This window comes from Amphiprion ocellaris, chromosome 9, assembly GCF_022539595.1.
Source record: "Amphiprion ocellaris isolate individual 3 ecotype Okinawa chromosome 9, ASM2253959v1, whole genome shotgun sequence".
In the NCBI taxonomy this organism is placed as follows: Eukaryota; Metazoa; Chordata; class Actinopteri; family Pomacentridae; genus Amphiprion; species Amphiprion ocellaris.
Window position 1 is genome coordinate 4,986,627 of NC_072774.1, and position 23,179 is coordinate 5,009,805.

Here is a 23,179-nt window from a genome sequence, read left to right on the forward strand (position 1 = left end):
CAAGTTGTTGAAGATTCATTCAGCATGGTGAAAATTCTCTATAGAGTTGAAAATATGAAAAATACATAGTTTGCACATGTTGTTAAACTGTTAACTGTAAAATATTTGTAGTTTATGAAGCCATCTTTTTTCTGCACATGTGGCCACGTATTCTAGGTTTCTCAATTTTTGTAAAATAAATAGTAAAAAAAAAATCCACATTTATTTTTGTCTTTAATATGATTTCTGGCATTCTAACTGTATCATTCTGCACAGAAGACTTCTAGTCGTGGTTATGCTGTTTCCATACAGGTGCAGGACTTTATATTGCAGTGAAAATGAGTCATATAATCCATGTAATGTTCATATTGTGTTATCACTGCCTTGATTTCCCCAGTTGCTGCTTCAAATTAGCTCCTGTTGGTGTTTAGGGACACAGCAGGTAGTTTTGTTGTCTGGTAATCAGCTCACCTCTTTGCCTTTGGATGATTATAAAATGAACTCTCCCCATTTGCATCAGTTCACGCATTTATCCCCAGTACTTAAACTCACCGCTGGGCTGCCGCAGTCGCACTCTTCTCCAGGCTCCACGAAGCCGTTGCCACATTCTGGAGGATCGAGCAGCTGCAAGAAAGCCAAAAAGAACAAAAAGAAGTATATAAATATGTACATTTTATATGCATATGAAGCATTTGTGTGAGCGTGGTGTACCTTCAGAGGTTTGTTGAACAGACAGGATCCTCCACCACTGTTCAGGAAGTTATGGTACTCCTCCACGTTGCAGTCGGAGAACTTCTTGGGCAGGTAGAAACTGTTCAACACAACCACAACAATGTGCCGTTATCATAGATAAAAAACAAGCTGCATCCCCAGATAACAACTGATGTGAAAAAATACAGGTTTACCCATAAAAACGTTCTATTTCTTACCCTTTAACTTAACTACATGTTCATGTTTACACTTTTTCCAGACATGAGCATTGCAAATAATCATATAGTCTATAATTAAATTTGCATTTTTATACCAAAGACACCATAAATATTGAAGATTTTGTCACAGGTTCACCATACTTACAGTTCAGAGGAGATCCTTATAATAAAATGGGGACAGATACACAGCAGAGCTAATACTGTGAGGATAATATGGAGATAAGTGGGATGTAAATGGATCCTAAGATGCATTATTTATACTTTGTCCTCAAAATGAACCTTAATATTGCGAATGGTCCACTTTTAAGCAGTTATTGCATTATCATTTGATATTCATATATATGAATATTTAACAGAAATCACAATCTACTGACAGTTTGATGAACTTTTGAATGCATTTATAGCAAAAAAAAAAGAGTCAAAACTAAATGCCACATTCAGCTACTCTGAGAGGTTATTATGCTGCAGTAATAATTAAATTTTTTCTGTCTAGTTTGAACAGTTTGGACAATGCAATAACAGAGAGAGTCACAGAGAGGCTGGGATTTCCTATTTCATATGTAATGAGGCTAAATGAAGCCGCCTACAGTGACGATGATGGTTTTATAATGACGATGGATGAAGCGCACTACAATATTTCAGAAAGATTTCCTAAAGTAATCAGGTTTAAAGGTCTCCCAGCTTGCTACGTGGGAACTTTGAACTCTAAATTTGTGCTGAATCTTATTAAAATCTTGTAGTTCTCATCTCCTTTTCAAAAAAAAGTAATAAGGGGTGAAACAAAGATGAAACATGCTCCAGTGATTCACCAGTAAACAGAACAAGTACAATCATTATAACATCATATTCAGCTGTGATAAACACTGTTTATTTCACTGTGTATACAGCCAAGAGATCAAAATATGTATTATTATATAACAATAAAAAACTACTGTAGTTTAGAGCTGCAATGATTAATCAATTAATCGATTAGTTATCAGCTAATAAATTAATTGCCAATTTTAAGTCTAAATTCTCCAATTGCAGCTTCTTAAAAGTGAATATTCTCTCATTTATTCCTCTTTTTTGACAGTAAATTGAGTATCTTCGGGTTGTGGACTAAAAACTGACCATTTTCACCATTTTAGAGACCAAACAACTAATCGGTTAATCAAGAAAATACCCAACAGATTAATCAACAATGAAGATAATCATTATTTGCAGCTCTAATGTAATAATTAACTTTTACTACAGACTATATTTATTTAATAAAATGTGCTACAGAAAAGTTCACCATCACTCTGTCACCTCCTGGTGGCCTTTAGGATGTTTTGCAGCATCTAAACTACAATGAACCACAGTCATTCAACTCTGAAGACTGACTAATCTTCGACATGTCTGGCTATTTGTACTCATATGCATCATATTAATATTTAATTTTCTAATGCTACACCCTTTAAAATACATATTTTGTCCTGGCTTGTTCATCGCAACATTGATTCTTTTATGAGAAGTACACAAAAAGTTTTAAGAAAAAGTAACTGAAGCTACAAAATATAGCTATTTCCAAATCCTAACTCAACCTTATTGCAGTAAAATGTTCTGATTTCTCTAAAGACTGTGCCTTTTATCAAAGTTATTCCAGGTTTAGTTAGGATTTAAGACCAAAAGCTGCCACACAAGGACTGTGTAGAAGTAAATAAATATACAGTATGCAACAGAAGTGAGTCCACCCCTGTGGAATATCACTTTAATGTCAAATCATTCTGAACTGTATCACCTCTGAATAATTATATTTTTTCAGTTAAACAGTAGAGTATTTCCTCTTATGAACAATAAAAAACTGGTATTTTAGAAAGACGATTAAAAAAAATCAGGCCCCAAAGCAAAAACTCAGTGAAATTTAGTCAAACAGCATGAACATGGTTCTAAAATGGGCTGTAAAGAGCAGAACTTTCTCTGTTTTGGAATTATGACCGGTGTTTGCATGTCTACATCATGGCTCCACATGGAAAAGAAAATGAGATCATGAGACATCACAAAGATGTAAAAGGATCCAGAAGATCAACTGAAAATCAGTAGAGACACAGCTGCATCAAGAGGTATAGAAGGAGCCATAGTAGCACTAATCATGGCTGCAGTGGTCGTCCTCCTAAAATGACTCCACAGACAGTGAACTACTCTCACAATCCAGCTGTGAAAAACAGACGGCAGCTGCTTCAGACTTGGAACAGGAGCTAAAAGAGCCAAAGACGTGGTCATTTATGATACCGTGTCAAGCAAGAGGGAGGAAAACTCAATGGAAATTAGAGTTTCTGTGAAGCTCAGACAGTGAAGGGCACTTCAGAACATCAACCTCTATAGACGACATCCAAGAACAAAACTGTTGCTTGGTCTTTGGTGCAAAATTGCAAGACAGAACTTTAAAAAAAAAAAAAAGCCTGATGAATGTTGGGAGAACATTATTTAGTCAAATGAGGATAGATTTGCTGTTCTCAGATGGAGTCCAGCGTGTTTGGTGTGAACCTGACCAGGACTACCACAGTGGATGCATAGTCCTGACAGTGAAGCATGGAGGTGGCAGTGTGATGATGTGGGGCTGCATGAGAGCAGAAGATGTTGGGGAGATGATATTTATAGATGAATGTCTGAAGATGAACAAAAACACTGGCTGACAATATGACTCCCCGTCTACCAAAGCTGGAAGAAGAGGAATATTCCTGCATGAGAACCATCCAAAGTACTAAATTAAACAAGAGTTCCCACTAAAGGGTTTGTATTCAATTTAAATAAGAGCAAATACCTGCTATTTAAGTAGTGCAACTGTTGTAAGGTGATACAGTTTTCAGTCATTTGACATTTAGATGATATTGTACTCACTTCTGTTATAAACTATATACGTGAACAGACAAACCCACTCATTCATGTCCACACAAACACACACACAGTAACTAGACCCTGTGAAAACAATGTGAAAACAGTTAGTAGCAGTCAGTTAAAGTAGATCAGACATGCAGGTGCTGAGGGATAGAAGTAAACTCCCGTCATGACTGAGGTCGCTCATTGAATACAAACGTCTGAAATACCATTGACTTGGGTTTAGTGGAAGCAAATTGGAACTGGAGGAAGCACAGAGTCACCTGTCCTCTGTCATGTGACCTCATGACATCAGAGCAGGGTTGTTATGGTAACCAAATAGAGCAGGAAAGTTAGGGGAGCGTCCTGTTGTTAAAGGAGGGGAATAAATATTGAGCTAAGATGAGAATGACATTGCAGACTGTATCAATCGGTTAGACATGAATAAAAATAAGTGATGGGAAGTCCTGAGGCTAAAGGGCGGAGCGGAGGAGGAGGAGGAGGAGCCTTTCAGTAAGGAGAAATTAAGAACATTTTCTTGCTTGATCAGCCGGTGGAATCGGCCAAAAACTCAAGAACACACATCATGTGAAGTTATGAAAAATACAGCCAGTGTGTTAATAAACAGGACATCAAACTGTATTTGTTCATATCGGTTCAACAAAAAGAGAAGCTGGGCCCACAGAGCCGGCTGTAGTGCTGCTGGATGAGATGGGAAAGGTTGTGGTGACTGACAACCTCCTCTGAGGCAGCCAGTCGGATCAAAACCAGCACAAGCAACGCTCGAGCAAGCTTCTGCTCACCTGCTGTCCCATTCGGGATAGAGGGGGAACGCAAGAGGTATTTCAGAAGAAGGGTACACACTCACAGACACACAACACACGTCCATATGCTCGCAGTGGCGCGACGCCAAAGCAAGCAGGTTCAGTAAACAAACACGTTTAAAGACGAGCAGCGGCAGGATTCCTGCAGGAAACTCACAAACATACACAGTCTGACTTCTAACCTATTTTCTAATCTTAGCAGGAGAGACATTACATAAGACATTACTGCTGAGACGCTCAATGAAGTTATATAAACAAGACATGTGGAAAATAAAGCTGCACTGACTCCTAGTGGTGAATTATTAAACTACAATAACAGTCCAGTGGATGGAAACAGATCAGGGCTCTAGATAGATGTTTTTTACATTGGTTGCACTGGTGCGCATCATTTTTCCATCACATTTTCTGTCCCTGAATAATACTTTTCTAGCATTAGCTTCTTTCCAGATCTTATACACATTAGAAATTTCTTAACACACTATGTAAACAAGAATAAAGGTGCAGAAATGTTTAGTTCTTTCTCATGTGGATGATCTAATCAAAGGTAACTCTTCTGTTCTTCTGTGTTATATTGTATGATACATATTAATAATTGCAGCACAGCAGCTCAGGTGACTGTTTGACCAAAAAATTTGATTGAAAATGGCAAAATTAGGTGTCCCAATGTAAAATTTAGAGGTGGAGAGTAACTTAGGTTGTTTCCCGACACTATAATTTACAGACATTCCCTAAACACATCACATGCACCAGTAGACCCCATTAGGTGGCTGTGACACTGAGAAGCCTCTAGTCTCCACTTAATTACTGCAGTTCTGCAACTCAGATGAGTGTTTGACCAAAAATTAGTTGGGAAATGGTGAAATTAGTTGTTCCAATGTCAGATTTACCTCAGTTTAGATGAGGAGAGCGAGATTTAGGTTGCTCTCCGATGCTACAATTTACAGATATTCCCTAAATACATCACATGGATGAGTATACACTATTAGGCAGCTGTGACACTGAGAAGCCTCTAGTGGCATATTTAGACAAATAAACAGATGAAAATTTGAGATAATTAATGGAAACAAACATCCAACTTGTTCAGTTTTTAAAGTCTGTAACATTTAATGGCTTTAAAACACACAGAAATGTTCACAGGTTTTGAGTAGGCAGGATGAGGCTTTTACAATTTCAGTACATTTATGACAAATGTGGGCACTTTTAACTCGTAGTCTGACTAACATCCAACTGATCAGTTTGTTCTGATGACAAACTGAGTCACTGTCATCTGTGATACGACGAGGAAATGTACTTTCAAACTAACTTACCCAATGTCGTCCATGATGCAGCCGGTCCAGCGGTCATCACACTTGCATTCACCTGGAAAAAAAACATTCATTAAAATGAGATTCATGAAGTAAACTTCTGATTAATGAAGCCCTCGTTTGGGCTCATCTGAGTACCGTTGAGGATCCTCTTCTTGTCGGAGAAAATGCCGATGTTCTGTCCCAGAGACTGAGCGAGAGTTATGGCCATCTCATCTGTTTTCCCGTACTGGTGGAGAAACAACGGGAGAATAAACTGAATATTAGATGAGTCGAGAGAAAAGAAACTTTAATAAAAGGAGGTTATGAAGACATTTCTGCTTAAAGTACAAAAAATAATCTAATGAATTTATTAAGATGAAGGGCAAAGGGACCAGTGTTGAGAGGATGAATGATCTGCAGTGTCTGTTGTAGGCATTTTATTTGTTTTTGTGGTCATTTCGTGTCTCTTTATAGCTATTTAGTGTCTCGTAAGCATTTTGTGCTTCTGTGGTCATTTTGCATCTTTTTGTAACTATTTTGTATATTTTAGGGTCATTTTGTGTCCCTTCATACCCGTTTTATGTCTCTTGTAGACCCAGTTGTGTGTTTTTGTGGTCATCCTGTGTCACTAGGTAGTCATTTTCTGTCTCTTGCAGCCATTGTGGGTGTTTTAAGGGTCATTTTGTGTCTCTGTGTAGCCATTTTGTCTCTCTTGCAGTAATTTTGTGTCTCTTTGTGGCCATTTTGTGTTTCTTGTAGGCCTTGTGTGTGTTACTGAAGTCATTTTGTGTCTTTAAATTGCTATTTTGTGTGTCATTGTGGTCATTTTGTGTCACTTTGTAACCATATTGTGTTTTTTGTAGGCATTTTATAGCTATTTAGTGTGTCTAGTAGACATTTTGTGTTTCTCTGAGATCAAGTTTTTGCATATTTGTGGCCATATTTTGTCACTTTTAGCCATTTTTGTCTCTTGTAGGCATTTTTTGTTTTTTTGTGATCAGTTTGATTTTCCTTGAGGTATTTTTTTGTCTTTTTGTGGACATTTGACGTCAACCTGTAGCTTTTTTGTGCTGTTTAGGGTTTATTTTATGCCGCTTAGAATATTTTTTGTGTCTTTGTGTTTTTAAATCTGATTTATAACAGCACATTGCTTTTGATGTTGCCATGAATTTTCCATGGTGTAAGCTTTAAGAAAAACCTCAGTAGAAACCCAACAATGAGTCACGGATGTCGTGGAGTAGAGGATGACAAATCTGGGCTTTACCTGTATTAAAACTAACCCAAGCTTGACTTTTTGGAGTTCTAAAAGTCAGTATTTGTGGTTAAAACAAGGACTCACTTCATTGACTCCACCTCCTTTGGTGAGAGAACAAACTCCTCCCATGTAGGATGCTCCACCCCAGCTGCTATGAAAGCGATTCCCTCTGTTGAGAAACAAACAAAAAATGTGTTTAATAAAAAAAAAGGTTTCGATTACATCAAACACATTTTTAATTCCCAGACTTACGAGAAGAGGTGAACAGAGTCGCATCTCTCCTTGATGAAGTCCTTCCTGTACTTCATGAACTCCTTCAGGGTCACCATGGGGTCGTCGTCGATGTTGAACTTGTTGTCGGCCGACCAGGTTTCCATGGCAACCAGCACGATCCGGGTGTTGAGCTGCTCCCTGAAAATCTGTTGAATTGAGAGTAAACCTGATGTTTAGGAAGGAAGCATCTTATTAAAGTGCCTGAAAGCTTCAGGAACGTCTGCAGCAGTCAGTGGGAGTGAAGCCGCCACCAGAGACCAGACAGTCAACACAGGTTACAGTCTGAAGGACGAACCGGCTGCAAACTCGCCGGCAAATAATAATGTTTGCTTTCATAAGACGGAAAACCTGTCGGGGCTGCAGGCCAGACAAACACCGGAGAGCAGAGCAACAACACGAAAAACTCAACGCCAGTAATGTGAAGGAAAAGCTGACGGAGCGGTCAGAGAGATGAGCAGTTTAATCCCAGTTTGTGTGGAGAGATTAGATAAAATATTAAATAATAAGGGTGTGAAGGGAACAATAGCAGCTTCAGACAGTCAGTGTGCACCAGAGCTGTGCTGCTTTATACGGTTCTGCACATAAAACTAAAGCTTCCTTAAAGTTCACATTTTCTACATTCTGTTAACAATACACTAAAAAAAAAAAAGAAAAAAGAAAATATGGCAGTAAAGGTGCCAGAAAAAAATCTGTTTAAAAGTGTAGTTTTATAGCTTACTATATATTGTCTATTATTGTTATTTATTACTTTTCAATCCTGAATAATTTCATTTTTTTCTTCCAAATGATGGCAAATATCTGATTTTTTCCCCCGATTTAAATACAGAAGTAAACTGTGTAATTTAATGTCAAACAAAGCAAAAAAAAGAACATTTTTAGTTCCTAAAACACAAAATTTTAACATAGTAAAAGAACAAATTACTATCTGTACCTTCCTTGAAATTTATGTAAATAAAAAAGTTAAAAAAAGTAAAAATCTGGCAGCAAGGAGTAACATTAACTTAAATACACTAAGTACAGTAAATGCTACAAAATGGGAAAAATATATGAAACAACTGCATAACAAAAAATTATATAATTTTTTTTTCAAATAATAATATAAAATTATTTTTAGACTTAAATATAGCAAAGCATTGCAATTTTAAATTTCAAATGTAAAAGAATAAATTATAAAATTACAGATTACTTTATAAAGTTTGTCTGTTTTTTAAAGGTTAACAACTAAATGATTTTTTCCTGTGATTTGAGTTATTATCATGTAATTTGAGCATTATCATATTATACACCTAAAGTTAAAGCGTTACTTTCCCAGAAATTTTAAATTTGTGCATTTTGGTAATAATACACTGCAAAAACAAAACAAAAAAAACCCAACTAATATCAGAGAAAATATACTGAATATTAAAAAAAGGAAAAAAAGTGTAATTTTATGGTTTGTTAGATACTGTCTGTACACTAACGATTACAATTCAATGTTTTCAGTCCCCAATATATATCATTTTTCTTTGAGACAACACAAAATATCTGAAAAAAATACTTACATAAAAAAAATATATTTTGTGCTGGTTTAAATACAGTATTTAATTTCAAATGTGAAAGAACAAATAACCATTTAGAAAAGTATATATTTTTACGTGGATGCTTTTAAAGTTCCAAATAAAACTATTCAGTTCATCTGCTGCAAATTCCTGTAATTTTCCATGTTGTAAATATATTCTAAAGTCATTTGTGATTGGACATTTCTGACTGAAAGAACCCCTGCGAGTATTTTTATACACTCAGCCTTGTGCTTTTCTTATTTTTAAATCCCAGATCTTCATACTTTCTAACACGTCGCTCACTGTTTGCATCGATGATTCAACTGGAAGGATTTCTTGCCCCTCCAGTCCTTGGCAGTCGCTAAATGCCACTCATCTAAAAGCGTCTTTGTCCAAAACACATGAAATTTGAATGCAGAAACTTGAAAATATCTCCTCCCTCTTGTGTAATAATAACCTGTTGTTCACATGCAGAGCAAATAAATGCATTAAAATACCATTAAGCTGATGTCATGTCCAAAAAACCCACCATGTTTTACCGACTATAATGTGTGCAGATGTTTTTATTGAGCATGCTCAGTAGAAATCAATGCGTCCGTCCCAAACCAAGCCAGCTTCATATGATCATCTTCAAGGACACAGCAAACGGCGTGACCTTTTTCTCCAGCTTCACCGTCCTATCGGCTTACAGACGTGACCCTGCAGCCGCTCACATTTCAGTAACACAGCACACAGACGGGGCTACAAATAATCAAACATGGAAATAACTGCCGGGATGCCGCTGCAGCTCCGCTCCCCCTGAAACCTGAAAACTCCTAACTGGCCGGTCAATGGCGGCTCGCTGTGGGTCAGCAGAGGCTTTAAACAAAAGAGAGCGACGCCGGTTAAATGAGAAATCAGCTGCAGATGCCTGGGAGAGCCGGTGGAGAGCTTTCCAAGAAGAGGATCAATAGGATTCTTACCATGTCAGCTATATTGACCACTGTCTTCGCCTTGTTGTTGGTGTGGCCGACGGAGAGCCGATGCTTCTTGTACTGAAGAGAAGGAGACACAGAGGGATGGAACAAATTCACTTTAAGGCATTTGAATGTGGTGAAGGAGTCTCAGTGTGCATATTCGCTGCTAATGTTACCTTTACTGTGTAGAAAACTAAACAAATCCAGTACCAGTGGATGTTAATCAGGTAGATTTGGACCAAAATTTCACAATAAAGGCAGCACTTAAAGTCACATTCTCATTTTGCTTAGTGTCTTGAGAATCAGGCTGCTAATATTCTACATTTTTCTCTTTGAAAAAACTCTGTTTTTAGGGTCATTTTGCGTCTCTGTGTAGCCATTTTGTGTCTCTTATAGGCTTATTGTGTGTTTTTGTGATTGTTTTGTGTCTCTATAGCCGTTTTGTGTCTCTTGTAGGCCTTTTTGTGGTCATTCTGTGTCTTCAGATAGTCATGGATGGAAAAAAATCGCTTTAAGGCATTTAAATGTGGAGAAGGAGCCTCAGTCTGCACATTCACTGCTAATATCACCTTTACTGTGTTGAAAACTAAACAAATCCAGTCCCAGTGGATGTTAGTCAGGTAGATTTGGATTAAACTTCACAATAAAGGCTGCATTTAAAGCCACACTCTCACTTTGTTTAGTCTTGAGAATCAGGCTGCTAATATTCTACATTTTTCTCTCATTAAACTGCAAAATCAACAATTTACTGATGTATGTTCACATATTATTATTATCACCATTTAACCCTCTGAACCCAATATAACCACTGGCAAGCTTGATCTTCAAGCTATGTTTTTAAAAAATGTGCCAAAAATACACAATTTTTCATAGCGACAAACTGTAAAAACTGAAAGAACAGAGAGAGTTTCAACTTTCCAATCGTCTAATAATGAACTAATTGTGTGTGACGTAGGAAAATTTAAAATTTTGATACTGTACATTTGATCAAAATCACTTTATTTAACATGTCTCGTTTAAAAATTCGCCAAAAATCAAGCATTTGTACTATGTATTATTTATCATTTTTTAGTCCTTAACATACATATACTTTCTTTCAAATAACAGTAAATATCTGTAAAATATGATATCTTTCGCTGATTTAAATAGAGTAATAAAATGCATCATTTTCAGTCAAAATGTTGCAAAACAATGAATTACCATTTGTAAAATTACTGACTTTTGATGTGGACATTATTTACAACTTCAGCTGCTTTTTAAGGTTTAATATGTTATTTATTTTTATTTACATATTTATTTAGATATTATCTGTAATTTTCCAAATGTGGGAAAATGTACAAAATAGCAGTAAACTGTTCAAAAATATATATTAAGTTTTTCCTTTTTTTTCATTTTACACACACAGCATGTAATAAATGTATATTCTTACCATTAAATGATCGTTGATCACCATCAGCTCGATGTATTTGGTCTCATCGTCGACACTCCGTGAAGCTCGTGGAGCCTGAAGAGAAACAAGAGATTTATCATAAAGACAGACAGACTTTAAATATCAGTAAACACGAAGATCAACTCGTGTCTCCTGCATCACGAAGGAAATAAAAGAAATCAATAAACGTGAACTCTGCGAAGCTAAACCAGGTTAGTCTGTTGGAAATAAAAATAAAAGCAGCTGTGAAACATTCAGCTGCAGACATCTGACTGTCTGAGGAGCAGCAGATAAATATTTCATGAAAAAAGAAGATGAAGAAGACGAAGAGGAGATGTGTGGGAGGAGAGCTGGAAACTGCACTTTCTTTGTGAATTAACATAAAACATGGAGGGAGAAAACAGCAGGTTTGGACAAACAGTGACTAATCCATCAGCAGGTCTGTTAAAATGATGATAAAATAAAAAGATTTATAAATGCACAAAGCATAAAGTCCAAAAAAACAGACGATAATAAATTACCATAAATAAATAAATGCTTAAAATTGAAGCTAAAATATATGTAATTGTCCTGGTACACATTTTAAATACAGACAAAACACCATTAACTGATCAAAAAACATTACAAAATAAACACACACAAAAAAAAAACAAGCAATATTTTTCCAGCCATAAAATCCTGCCAAAAATACAGTATAATAAATCAGCACGAATAAAAAAAGTTTAAACTGTAAATTTATGAAGGAAAATATATACATAACTGTCTAGATACACATTTTACATTGAGATAAAACATCATTAACTGATCAAAAAATATTACAAAACAAATATACATATAAAGTTTGATATGCCAATACAATATTCTTGAGAAATACTTCTACTAATTAAAAATATATTCATAAAATGAAAAAACCTACATTTGGCATAAGAATTTATTTTGGGATTAATAAAGTTTAATCTTATTTTATCTAATCTTAGAGACCATGAAATAAAAACAACAAATAAAAACAAAAAATAACATTTAAATCCTAAATTTATGAAGGAAAATATACATATAACTGTCCAGATACACATTTTAAATACAGATAAAACAGCATTAACTGATCAAAAAATATCACAGTGGACTGAGTTGGAAAATTGGCCCAAAAATATTTGGATAAACAAAACTCACATATGAGGAAATTCTCCCAGTAATTTAAAAAATAAAAATAAATAAAAATACTAAATATATACAACAAGAAATATCTGGCACAATAATTTCCTTAGGAATTAATAAAGTTTTGTCTTATCTAAGAGCCTATAATGAGTCAGCTAAAGTTTTAAAGTTTAAATAATACATTTCTGAAGGAGAAATATCCACAACTGTCCACATATACATTATAAATTTAGATAAAACAGCCTGAACTGATCAAAAAATATTACAAAACAAGTAGACATGAAAAATATCACACTAAACCAACATAACTAGCAATTAATATGCTGAGGCAGGGACTAGTTAAAAGAACACAGTTGTGGAAATACTGCTAGTAATTAAATATAATGAAATAAATAGAAAATGATGAAGATGTAAAAGCTGACTCATACTTGTCTCTTTTTCCTCCTGTGAACGACTCTGGATCCTGGAAACGGAGGGCTGGGAAACGGAGGCTCCGGTAGATCACCTGGTAAACAGGAACATTAATTATTATTGACATTCAGGAACACAAAAACACACTTTCAGTGTTTAAGGTGAATTAAAGTACATCACAGAAACCAAACAGCAGTTTTACCTCTATAAATATTAATTGCTCATTAAGTCCTTACCTCCGAGCAGATCGCTGAGTATCTCCTGACCTGCAGATTTATAGATCATGTGGATGCGAACGTCTCCTTCCTGAAAGACACAAAAAGAAGAATTTGATCAGCCAAGACTCTGATTTTCAGGTTTTCACTGACTTTTCCTGCATTGTGCACAAATTGATTTATCCAGGAGAAAGACTTCAGCACTGAGGTCAAAGAGTGAATCCCCTGAGAAGATGAACAGAGCAACAATAGAGTTCTGATTTTATCTGTGAACAGAACAAATGAGCTCATCTGGGAGGAAAGTAGCTCGATTCACCTGAGCTGAAACCTGAAAATATATAAAATAAACAGAAACACGGTTTAATATACAGCTAGTAAACAAATAATACCAGGACAAATTCTTAAACTTATATTTTTGCAGTTTAAAGGTTATGTTTTATGTTTACCCACATTGTTCATACTGAAATTGTGATTTATAATGTTTTTTTTTTTGATCAACAAGTTGTTTTTTTTGGTTGGAAGTGACAAACCACACTAAGACATTGTGCTAGATTGCATAAAAATGTCTAAAATTCTGTGTACCTCTTGAAAATGTCATACATTTTTGAGAAAATGCAGTCTCTGTATCATTCCAAATGTTACTGCTAATTTCTACAATGTCCTTGATAATTGTGATACACTATAACTATGAGGAACGGCTGACATCATTTAACCATTTTTTGTTTCTTTTTACTCAAAATGTCACGTCCAGGGTCCATCACTGATAGAGCTACACATTGTGGTTATAAAGTTGTATCCAAGTGTTTTAAAAGTCCAACGGCCACAGTGCAAAGCATCATGAGAAAAACAGAAGGAGCTACACATTGTGAAAACGATTAAAAAAAAAAAAAAAAAATAGATATATACATACATAAAGATGATGTCTACCATAAAACATGGTGATTTATATATATTTTTAAAACCAATATGCTTCCTTTGGCTGAAAATAACATAATATAGCAAATGTATTATATTATAATTACATAGCTATTATATTGTGTCATTTTTTTTTTCTTTTGGAGATATTTGATCACATATTAGGTGATATTTATATTTTTTCATGCTATTTGTGCATTTTATCAGGTCCATGTATATTAATCGTTATGATTTTAATGCTTATTTTTGTTTTGATGTATTAGGGATCATTTGGGGCAATAAAATAAAGATAAATAAATAAATGAAACGTTAATAATACTTTAAAAAGAATGACGTCATTTTCGAGGAAACGTAAACAAAAAACAAAACAAAAAATATTTATTAATTAAGATAAAAGACGCATTTTTTCCAAGTTAAAAAAAGCAATAAACAAACAAATAAAACTGTTTAATTTATGGAATAAGAAAAAGAGCGACGCCGGAGCTCTGACGGGTGAACATCCTGTCAGGCACCGCTCAGGGCGGAGACTCTCCTCGGCCTTCACTGTAACCGACCGAGCTCCGGTTCCTGTTCGAGTCCCTACCGGAGAACCGAAAAATGCCTCCAACCTCACTGTAAACCCGGTTCAACATCTGAAAACACCAGGTACCGTGACCTCCGTTAGATTTAGTTAGCTTCAGGTTGAGTTTTACATTTTGAAAACCATCGAGATGCAACAGGTTACTGTAACGCTAACTGTTAGCATCAGCTAGCTTGCTAAGTAGTTAGCCTTAAACATCTCTTTTTCAATTTAATCACATTCAGGTAATCGACTTTACCTAGTTGAGTTATTGATACACGCAGGTATTGATTATAGATATTATAATTCAAACACACAATCTGTCAGAGCTAGCAAAACTATCGATAGTTAGCCTAGCTAGCTGCTATGCTAGCTGACAACCTGTTGTTTTGGATGTAATAACAGCTGGTTAAAGGCCTGTTATTACTCTCTTATTCTTCGTAATATTCACTCCCACTAATCTGGCTTTAATTTACAGCTCGTCTCCTGTTTGTACAGTTATTTTACTGTAGTCAGCTTGTTTTATTGTACTTTATTTTCCTTCTGTACTTCCCAGTGCTGGTTTAAAAAAACCTAACAGATCATTTTCACAGGTGGGTTACAGTTAATCATATTTTCTGACACTTTAAAGTACTTAAAGTGAAGCAGAATAAAATACACGTCTGTAACAGTGGATTAAATGGAAGCCATGAAAGTACACAAAGTAAAGTTAAGACATTAGAAGCAGAGCGGAACATTTACTCTAAATCTTATCCGCCAAGAGCAATATCCAAATTGCAGGAGTTACATTTTTTACAAGGGTAAAATGTGTCATTAAAAATGAAGCATCATGGTGCCTGTTTGGTGCAGACTGCAGCAAAAAAAAAAAAAAAAAATTACATAATTTTAACATTTGTGTCAGGGAGAAAGAAATGCTTAAATGACCATTACCACTAAAATTGACTCATTTTGCAATATCTGTCAAAAATAATTGCATTATAATGGCTTTATTTGCATATCATTTAGCCTCAATTACAAATGCACAAATATTAACTTATCAAAAAGATATTATTAGAAGTAGAACTGGACTCCAGGGCTGATATTGAGTATTAGTCATCAAGAAGACTGATAACAGAGATTTAGAACTGATACACATTTGCATTATAAATGAAAACTTGCTGTGAAACTTTAGAACAACATACACTCCTATGCAGAGCTGTGTTGAAATGCATTCATGTTTCACATATTTTTAATAAATTAAGAGAACATTTCAACAGTTATCCTTCAGTGTTGGTTGGCTTTATCAGGTAGCACTCTGGACTAATGATTATTTTCACAGTCGATTAATCTGTTGATTATTTTCTCAACTAATTTATTAGTTGTTTGGTCCTTAAAATATCAGAAAATGGGAAGATAAATATTATAAAATGTGAATGTTAAAAAATATTCACATTTTAGAAGCTGGACTTGATCTTATAAATTAATCACAGAAAAGATTCATTTAATTGTTGACAACTAGAATCGTTGCAGCTGTACTTGCTCATGACAACAGAATTATTACAGATAGATGGAGACACCTGCTTTAGAGCTAAAACAGCACATTTTTAAAGTATTATTATTGTTGAGAATTGTTTTTTAAATAATATTGACACTGATAATCGGATAAGTGCCAGAAGTATTATTACCTAAAGTACTTTAAACATAGTAAATAAGACTTAAATTACCCGCAGAACTAACTGCTAACCAGCAAAGAGCTGTCAGAGCTGAACAACTGTATCAGCTTGTACCCATGAAGTTGCATTGCTGTGGTCAGCCTCTGTTGCACGCTGTCATTTACAGAAAGTTCAAGCCTCTAATATAATTGCGTATTGTTGAGCTGTGCAGTCTCTGTAATGCACTGCTGTATAGACAGTCTCTCCCTGCAGCTTCAGCCACCGAATCATTCCCACTTTGTTTGCTGATGAAATGAGACCATTGTTTCTCGGGGACGGCAGATATTGGGTCAACTGCACTGTGGTGAATAGAGATACAGGGGGTAGCCCACAGCTAGGTCAGCCTGTGGCATAGTTAGCTCACTTCAATGGTAATGGGGCCATTCAGATAAACTTTTATAGCCGGGCCTCTTCTTCTTCTTCTTCCAGGAGTTCTGCACGCAAGAAATTATTCACAGTTTGTTCCCTTTGGACTGAGCAGCCGCTGCTTTGTGTCTGCCTTCCTGTGTTTATCCAGGAAGCAGCCTCAGCCATGTCGTGCCGGGACATCCACGCCACCAACGCTTTCTCCTTCATCATCGCCTTTGTGTCTGTGGGTGGGATCGCTGTGGCGGCGGTAATCCCACAGTGGCGTGTAACCAGACTCGTCACCTTCAATCGCAACGCCAAGAATATCAGCGTGTATGATGGGCTGTGGGCTAAATGTGTGAAGCAGGATGGCTACTCAGGATGTTACTACTATGATTCAGAGGTATTTTTCCTCTCATCTGCTGTTTTTTTGTCACTTTTATGTCCTAAATGATCCAAATAAATCCTGTTTTTGTTTATTCTCCAGTGGTATTCTAAGGTGGACCAGCTGGACCTGCGGCTGCTGCAGTTCTGCCTCCCTATCGGCATCATGTTCGGATCTTTCGCCCTGCTGCTGTGCATGGCTGGGATGTGTAAGACCTGCTGCTGCTCAGACAAACCCGAACCGGACATCAAAACCATCCGCTTCCTGGTGAACAGTGCCGGATGTCACCTGGTGGCCGGGATGTTCCTGTTCCTGGGCGGAGCGATTCCCTTGGCGCCCTCAGTGTGGTTCCTGTTCCGCACTAAGGAGATGAACATCAAGTACGACAACATTTTCTCCGACGGCTTCGCTGTTTACGTGTCCATCGGCTGCTCTGGAGGCCTGATGCTAGCAGCGCTGCTAATGTTCATGTGGTACTGCATGTGTAAGAAGCTGCCGTCGCCTTTCTGGTTGCCTCTACCATCCATGTCCAACTCTCTGTCTGCGCAGCCGCTAACCGCTAATGGATTCCCTCCTTCGCCGGTTTATGGACCGCAGCCGTTTCCTCCCACGGTGATCGACACTCAGCCTTTTGTTCCGTCGCAGGGCTACGCTCAGAGCGTGGTCGCCCCGGCTGCTACACAGGTCTACATGTCTCAGCTTTCTGCTCCGGATGGGTATGGATCAGAGGTCGGAGGGACTCAGGCCTACAGCTACGCCCCCTCTCAGAGTTACGCTCCCTCTCAAAGCTACGCTCCATCCCAGAGTTACGCTCCATCCCAGAGTTACGCTCCCTCTCAGGGCTACGCCTCCAGCTACGCCGGCCACCGCTACTCCACCCGCTCCCGCATGTCGGCCATAGAGATCGACATTCCCGTGCTGACACAGGCCCAGTGAGATAACCTCGGCACACCGAAGGCTTCTGTCCACAAACCTCCACACTGATAAAACTAATACACTGTGATGTATGAACGTTTATACCATGAGAGCCATTTGCAGCCTCTGGAGTGATAGTTTCAGAAATTCTTTCAGGCAGATCAGCTCTGCAAATTGCTGAATACAGAAGATGAGAGTCTGTCAGAACTACCCTGGAGCTGCTTTATGAAGGACAACATTTTCTTTTATGTGATGATTACTGAAGTGCAGACGCTGTGTTCAGCTCACTGTTGTAGAAAGGAGAGAAACTTTATTTACAGCCAAATACACTTAAAGATGCCTCAATCAGCTGGCTTGTTTCACTATTTTACCAGCAGAGCAGGACCACTAAATAATAATTCCTCACTTGCTGACATGACCAATGAACCAACTTATTAACTACGGTGACTGATATTTAATAGGTTGTTTAACCCTCTGAACTCCAAACGATTTCTGGGCCATTTTTTTTAACCTCTTGTCACATTTTTCCTCATTTTTCACTGCAATATAAACTTGTGTACAACCATAAAGAAGCAGAGAGAACTCAAATGTCTCCTGTGCAGAATGACACACTTACAATGACATAAATCATAAAAAGGGACAAAAAAAGTAGAATTTTGTTGATCTAATTGTACAAAAATGTAACACTTTTGGAATCAAAATGTACAACTTTAAATTTTTTATTTTTTTAAAAAATACTGCAAAAATGCTGGCTCTAATGCTATTTTTTCATTTGAATATTCACATTTTTTATTTGTTTTCAGACTCATCTTCGATCTGCTACATGTAAACTCATCCTGCAGTTCAGCTGAAAAGTCTAGGAATTTTTGACATGTGACTATTGGTTGTAGCTGAGTCACTGATAGTTTCCTAGTTGGACCGAGGCACACAGAATTTTTAGCTTTTTACAGAATCTGAACATTGCGAACCATTAATTTTTAAACAAGACATGTAGAATAAAGGAATTTCGATTTGGAGTTTAGATTTGGTTAATCTTCCCAACAGAGCCGTACGTCACACGATACTTTCAAGAAACATCAGAAAGTTGAAAATCTGCCAGTTGCTTCGGTTTGTTTTCGTCTAATCTAATTTTGCCACTTTAAAATAAAAAACGACATGCCTTTTAAACCTGCTGGCGGGTTTTGGGGTTCAGAGGGTTACTTTAAATTCTTGACATTCACTAAAGAAGCACAGCTGGTCCACAAAATTATTATTTCTGTTACATTTTTTGTTGGAGATGTTACCTTCATGTGCTTTTGCTTGTTCCAATCATGCAGTATGGAGGTATTTCTGTTATTACTACTGCATGGACACACAGACAGATTATTCTACTGTTTTTTAGTCCTATATGTACACACTAGATCACCATGTATGTATTCCAGAATCAGAGGGTACACGAACGCCTGAATAAAGACTTTAGAGAGAAATTTACTCAGGCCTTTTAGGATCCTAGCATCTCTTTTATACAGTAAATATAACACTAGCTTAACACTGACACTGGTATTTACTTTATATTCTGTGGTCCTGAATGGGAAAATACTAACTACCAAGCCGTGTTTCTGTAATTTATTGCCAATTTTGCTCAGTTCAGGTAGTTTTTTACTTTTTCTATAAAGGGTTAATCCGCATATAGATTTTTCTGACATTTTCTCTTGCATACATGGAGAAAGATGTGTTTGTTTCTTTGTCTTTATTTTCTTTTTTGTGCCACATTTCAGACGTTTGCCTCGCTTCAGAGTTCTATGGAATCACGGCTACTGATGACCCGTTTGTATTTTTGTTGTTGAATAGTGTCACGGTGCCCTGTGAAAAGCAGCTGTTATATATATATATATATATATATTTTTTTTTTAAATGCACTAATTGTATGAACACTGTGTCAGTTTACATCACCTTTGCTCCCTAATTGTGCTGAGTGTTTTTTTAACTGTATTGCTTCTAACACATTAATCATTTACTGTAACAAACACTATCTGATGTCAAAAAATGATGAACCCCGTTAGCTGTCAAAGCGGACGTTTGAAAGCAGTTTTGATTCTATTACTGTTGTGACTTTTTGTCTCCTCTCAGCTGATTAATCAGATCCTGATAAATTGTCTGAGGTGTTTTGTTTTTGCTAACTTTGCTGGAAATGTGACATTGTTCAGTGAAGTTTAAGCCAAATTAAGTGTCGCTGCCTTTTGATCAATGTGTTCTTCTACAATGTGGAATCAATGAAATAGTCTAAAGAAAGCTGTTTTTTTTTTTTTTTTTTTACACTGTTACCTTTTTGTTTTCAATAAAACATAACCACAGAATAATAAGTGTGAGTTCATATAAGCAGGAACAAGAATGACAAAGCAATTTATTAACTGCTTCATGGTAATCAATCCAGTTGACACCCTGCCAAGCTTATTTACTGCAAGAAGTCATGCGAGTAATTTGTTTGTCCTCACAACAAAACAGGCAAAAACTGAGCATCGTTTTAGTCGGACTGACTTATAAACAATCTGCTCTGGTGATGGTTTCAATTTATTAGATAAATAGCTTGAAGAATCACTCATTTGTGGTGTTAGAAAAGTTATCAATTAGAAATCTCATCTTTTACAAATGAATTATCAGAAAATAGTAGAAAACATCCATCACAGCTTTGATTAATATCAACTCTGCATCGTTTTAGTTATATATAATAAATTATTTTTATTTGAAAAGCAGGAACTAGAGAAGGTTTGTCATTTTTATTTAGACTTAATAGTTGACCAGCGGAATAACTCAATAACTAAACTACACGGAAATATTTATTGAGATGTAGTGAAATAATTTAACTTCACAAGCTTGTCTTTAGCTTAGCCTACACACTAAATGCTGCTCTGCATGAACACTGCCTGCAGTTCACCTGAAAACTGAATTTTTGTCTCATGACTGTTGGTCACAACTGAGTCAGTCATGGCTTCACATTTGCATCAATAAGTGCAGAATATTTATTTTACAGAATCTAGTTAGCACAAATGACTGTTTTTGGCAAATTTTTAAATAAGACATGTAGAATAAAGTGATTTTAATTAAATCATTTTTTAAGCTTAGCTGGAAGCTGTAAAACTGAAAAAAAAACAAAAAAAACCCAATCTGATTTACACCTTTTTCTACAGTCACTGATCAGTTATGTGTGATGTTTGGATCCATTGTGAAAATTAACCAAATCTAAGCTTAAAATGGTGACATTTCATCAGAAATTGCAAAAAACATTTCAGTTTCAACATGATGCAAGTCTGAACTGCATTTAGCCACATTAACAACATACTTTGAGCTTTGTTAAGCAGTCTGAGGAAAGCAAATGTGCGCAAAAAAGTTTGCCAAAACATTAAATTTTAGTGTAGTTTGTTGCTCCCAGCTATTTGTAGGAGTTTTTTCTCTATGTTTTCTTTACAAAATCACCAAAATTACACAATTTCTCAGAGCTGCAAACTGTAAAAACTGGGGAAAAAAATCATCTGTTCTACACCTTTTTCTACAGTCATTGGGCAGTTACTATGTGTGACATTCAGTTCCATTGGGAAAATTACCCAAATCTAAGCTTAAAATCGTGGCGTTTCATCAGAAATCGCAGTAGGTCGGGCCTACTGCGATTTTTTTATTTTATTTCCAACATAGCATGAGTCTGAACTGCATTTAAGTGTAAGTCAGATGAGTTTTTTCAGTTTTTACAGTCTCCAGATCTAAGAAATGGTGTGATTTTGTAAAGAAAACTCACAGCCGGAAGCCACAAACTACACTAAAACTTAGGATTTTGGCAAACTGTTTTGTTGGCTCAAACTGCGTCACAAAACTCAAAGTACTTTGTTAATGTGGCTAAATGAAGTTCAGATTTGCACCATGTTGAAAGTGAAATGTTTTAAGTTCGATCTAGTGAGATTTCTGATGAAATGTCACGATTTAAAGCTTAGATTTGGTTCATTCTCCTAATGGAACCAAACGCTAAATGCTATTAATAATCAATGACTGTTGAAAAAGGTGCAGATCTGATGATTTTTTTTTTTCAGTTTTTCGCTTCCAGCTCTGAGAAATGGTGTAATTTTAGTGATTTTGTAAAGAAAACTCAGAGGAAAGACTCCTACAAACAGCCGGAAGCAACAAACTACACTAAAATGTCGGGTTTTGGTACATTTGCCTTTCTCAAACTGCTTCACAAACCTCAAAGTATGGTATTACTGTGGCTAAATGAAGCTCAGATTTGTGCCAGGTTGAAACTGAAATGTTTTAGCGATTTCTGATGAAATGTCACGACTTTTTAGTGTAAATTCAATTAATTTTCCCGAAGGAACCAAATGTGTCGCATAATAACTGATCAATGACTGTAGAAAAAGGTGTAAATGAGATGATTTTTTTCAGTTTTTCCAGTTTCCAGCTCTGAGAAATGGTGTAATTGTGGTGATTTTGTAAAGAAAACAGGCCTTTTTGAACCCAACAGTGGGGTTCAGAGGCTTAAAGCAACTCCTGCCCTGAGCTGTGATCTACTCTGTGGATAAATATTGAAGTTAGACAGAAACCAAAGCCAATTACCGGCAGTGTGCATTCTGTTAAAAATGCAGCGTATCTTTGATGTGACCCGAGTGGCTGAATGAACAGCCTGAGCTGCAGCCGTCGTAATTGGAACTGACTCCTTATTCTGATGCAACACTCCGGAGTTTAGTGGCTGTTGATTAATAAGCGCCTGATTAAATGGCTGCCTTTGTTTTACTTGCAGCTCATTCACACACGCTGCCGGTGAATTAACTGCTCTGGCAAAGCGTTTTCTTTTTTTCCTTGACCGAGGCCTCTTTGTTCGCCACATCATCACTCCCAGCTAATAATCTCAGACTCGGCAGGGAGATTAAGGCTGCACACAGATGGCTTTCATATGTCGGAGGAAGACGGGAGGGAGGGCGGGGCTTGTGGTTGCCAGGGGAGATGGTACCTCAGACCGCCGGCTCATGAATATAAAGCAGGGAGGATAACACGCTTTTCACTCGGAGCATGTGTGAATGAACCGGTCCAGGTTTAGCAACATGAAGTTGGCTTCAAGCCACAGGGAGACCCCAGGTTTTTATTTTAATCCCATATCAACCTCCACAGCGTCAATCCTGCTGCTTGGGCTAAAAAAAAAAATAAAATAAAATAAATAAATCCTCCTCTTGGCACCTCATGAAAACACCCCCAACCCTAAAACCTGCCACCTCCACCCCCCATCCTCAACCTTCACCTCCCAACCCCCTCAAAAGCCTCC

At 36.7% G+C, this 23,179-nt stretch overlaps 2 protein-coding genes across 9 annotated transcripts in view; one reads left to right on the forward strand and one right to left on the reverse strand.

The window, feature by feature from the left end:
* The window catches only part of adam22 (ADAM metallopeptidase domain 22), a 103,263-nt gene that overhangs the window by 19,466 nt on the left and 60,618 nt on the right, over positions 1–23,179 (reverse strand). For all 7 annotated transcript variants that reach the window (XM_055013362.1, XM_055013361.1, XM_055013360.1 and 4 more), the window contains 10 exons: positions 13,107–13,176; positions 12,888–12,964; positions 11,305–11,379; positions 9,882–9,953; positions 7,361–7,527; positions 7,193–7,277; positions 6,010–6,100; positions 5,875–5,926; positions 691–790; positions 532–603 (listed from right to left, as the gene is read on the reverse strand). In XM_055013362.1, coding sequence (XP_054869337.1) covers positions 532–603; positions 691–790; positions 5,875–5,926; positions 6,010–6,100; positions 7,193–7,277; positions 7,361–7,527; positions 9,882–9,953; positions 11,305–11,379; positions 12,888–12,964; positions 13,107–13,176 — 861 coding nt within the window. The remainder of the gene's footprint in view (positions 1–531; positions 604–690; positions 791–5,874; positions 5,927–6,009; positions 6,101–7,192; positions 7,278–7,360; positions 7,528–9,881; positions 9,954–11,304; positions 11,380–12,887; positions 12,965–13,106; positions 13,177–23,179) is intronic.
* Positions 14,489–20,630, forward strand: cldn12 (claudin 12). Of its 2 annotated transcripts, none has more exons than XM_023290001.3 (3): positions 14,489–14,645; positions 16,768–17,001; positions 17,086–20,630. In XM_023290001.3, the coding sequence occupies exons 2-3, from the start codon at positions 16,783–16,785 to the stop codon at positions 17,917–17,919; spliced, it is 1,053 nt and encodes a 350-aa protein (XP_023145769.2). In that variant the 5' UTR covers positions 14,489–14,645; positions 16,768–16,782; the 3' UTR covers positions 17,920–20,630. The 2 variants fall into 2 exon arrangements, with proteins under 2 accessions (XP_023145769.2, XP_023145770.2); XM_023290002.3 differs by having other exon boundaries at positions 14,496–14,645; positions 16,680–17,001.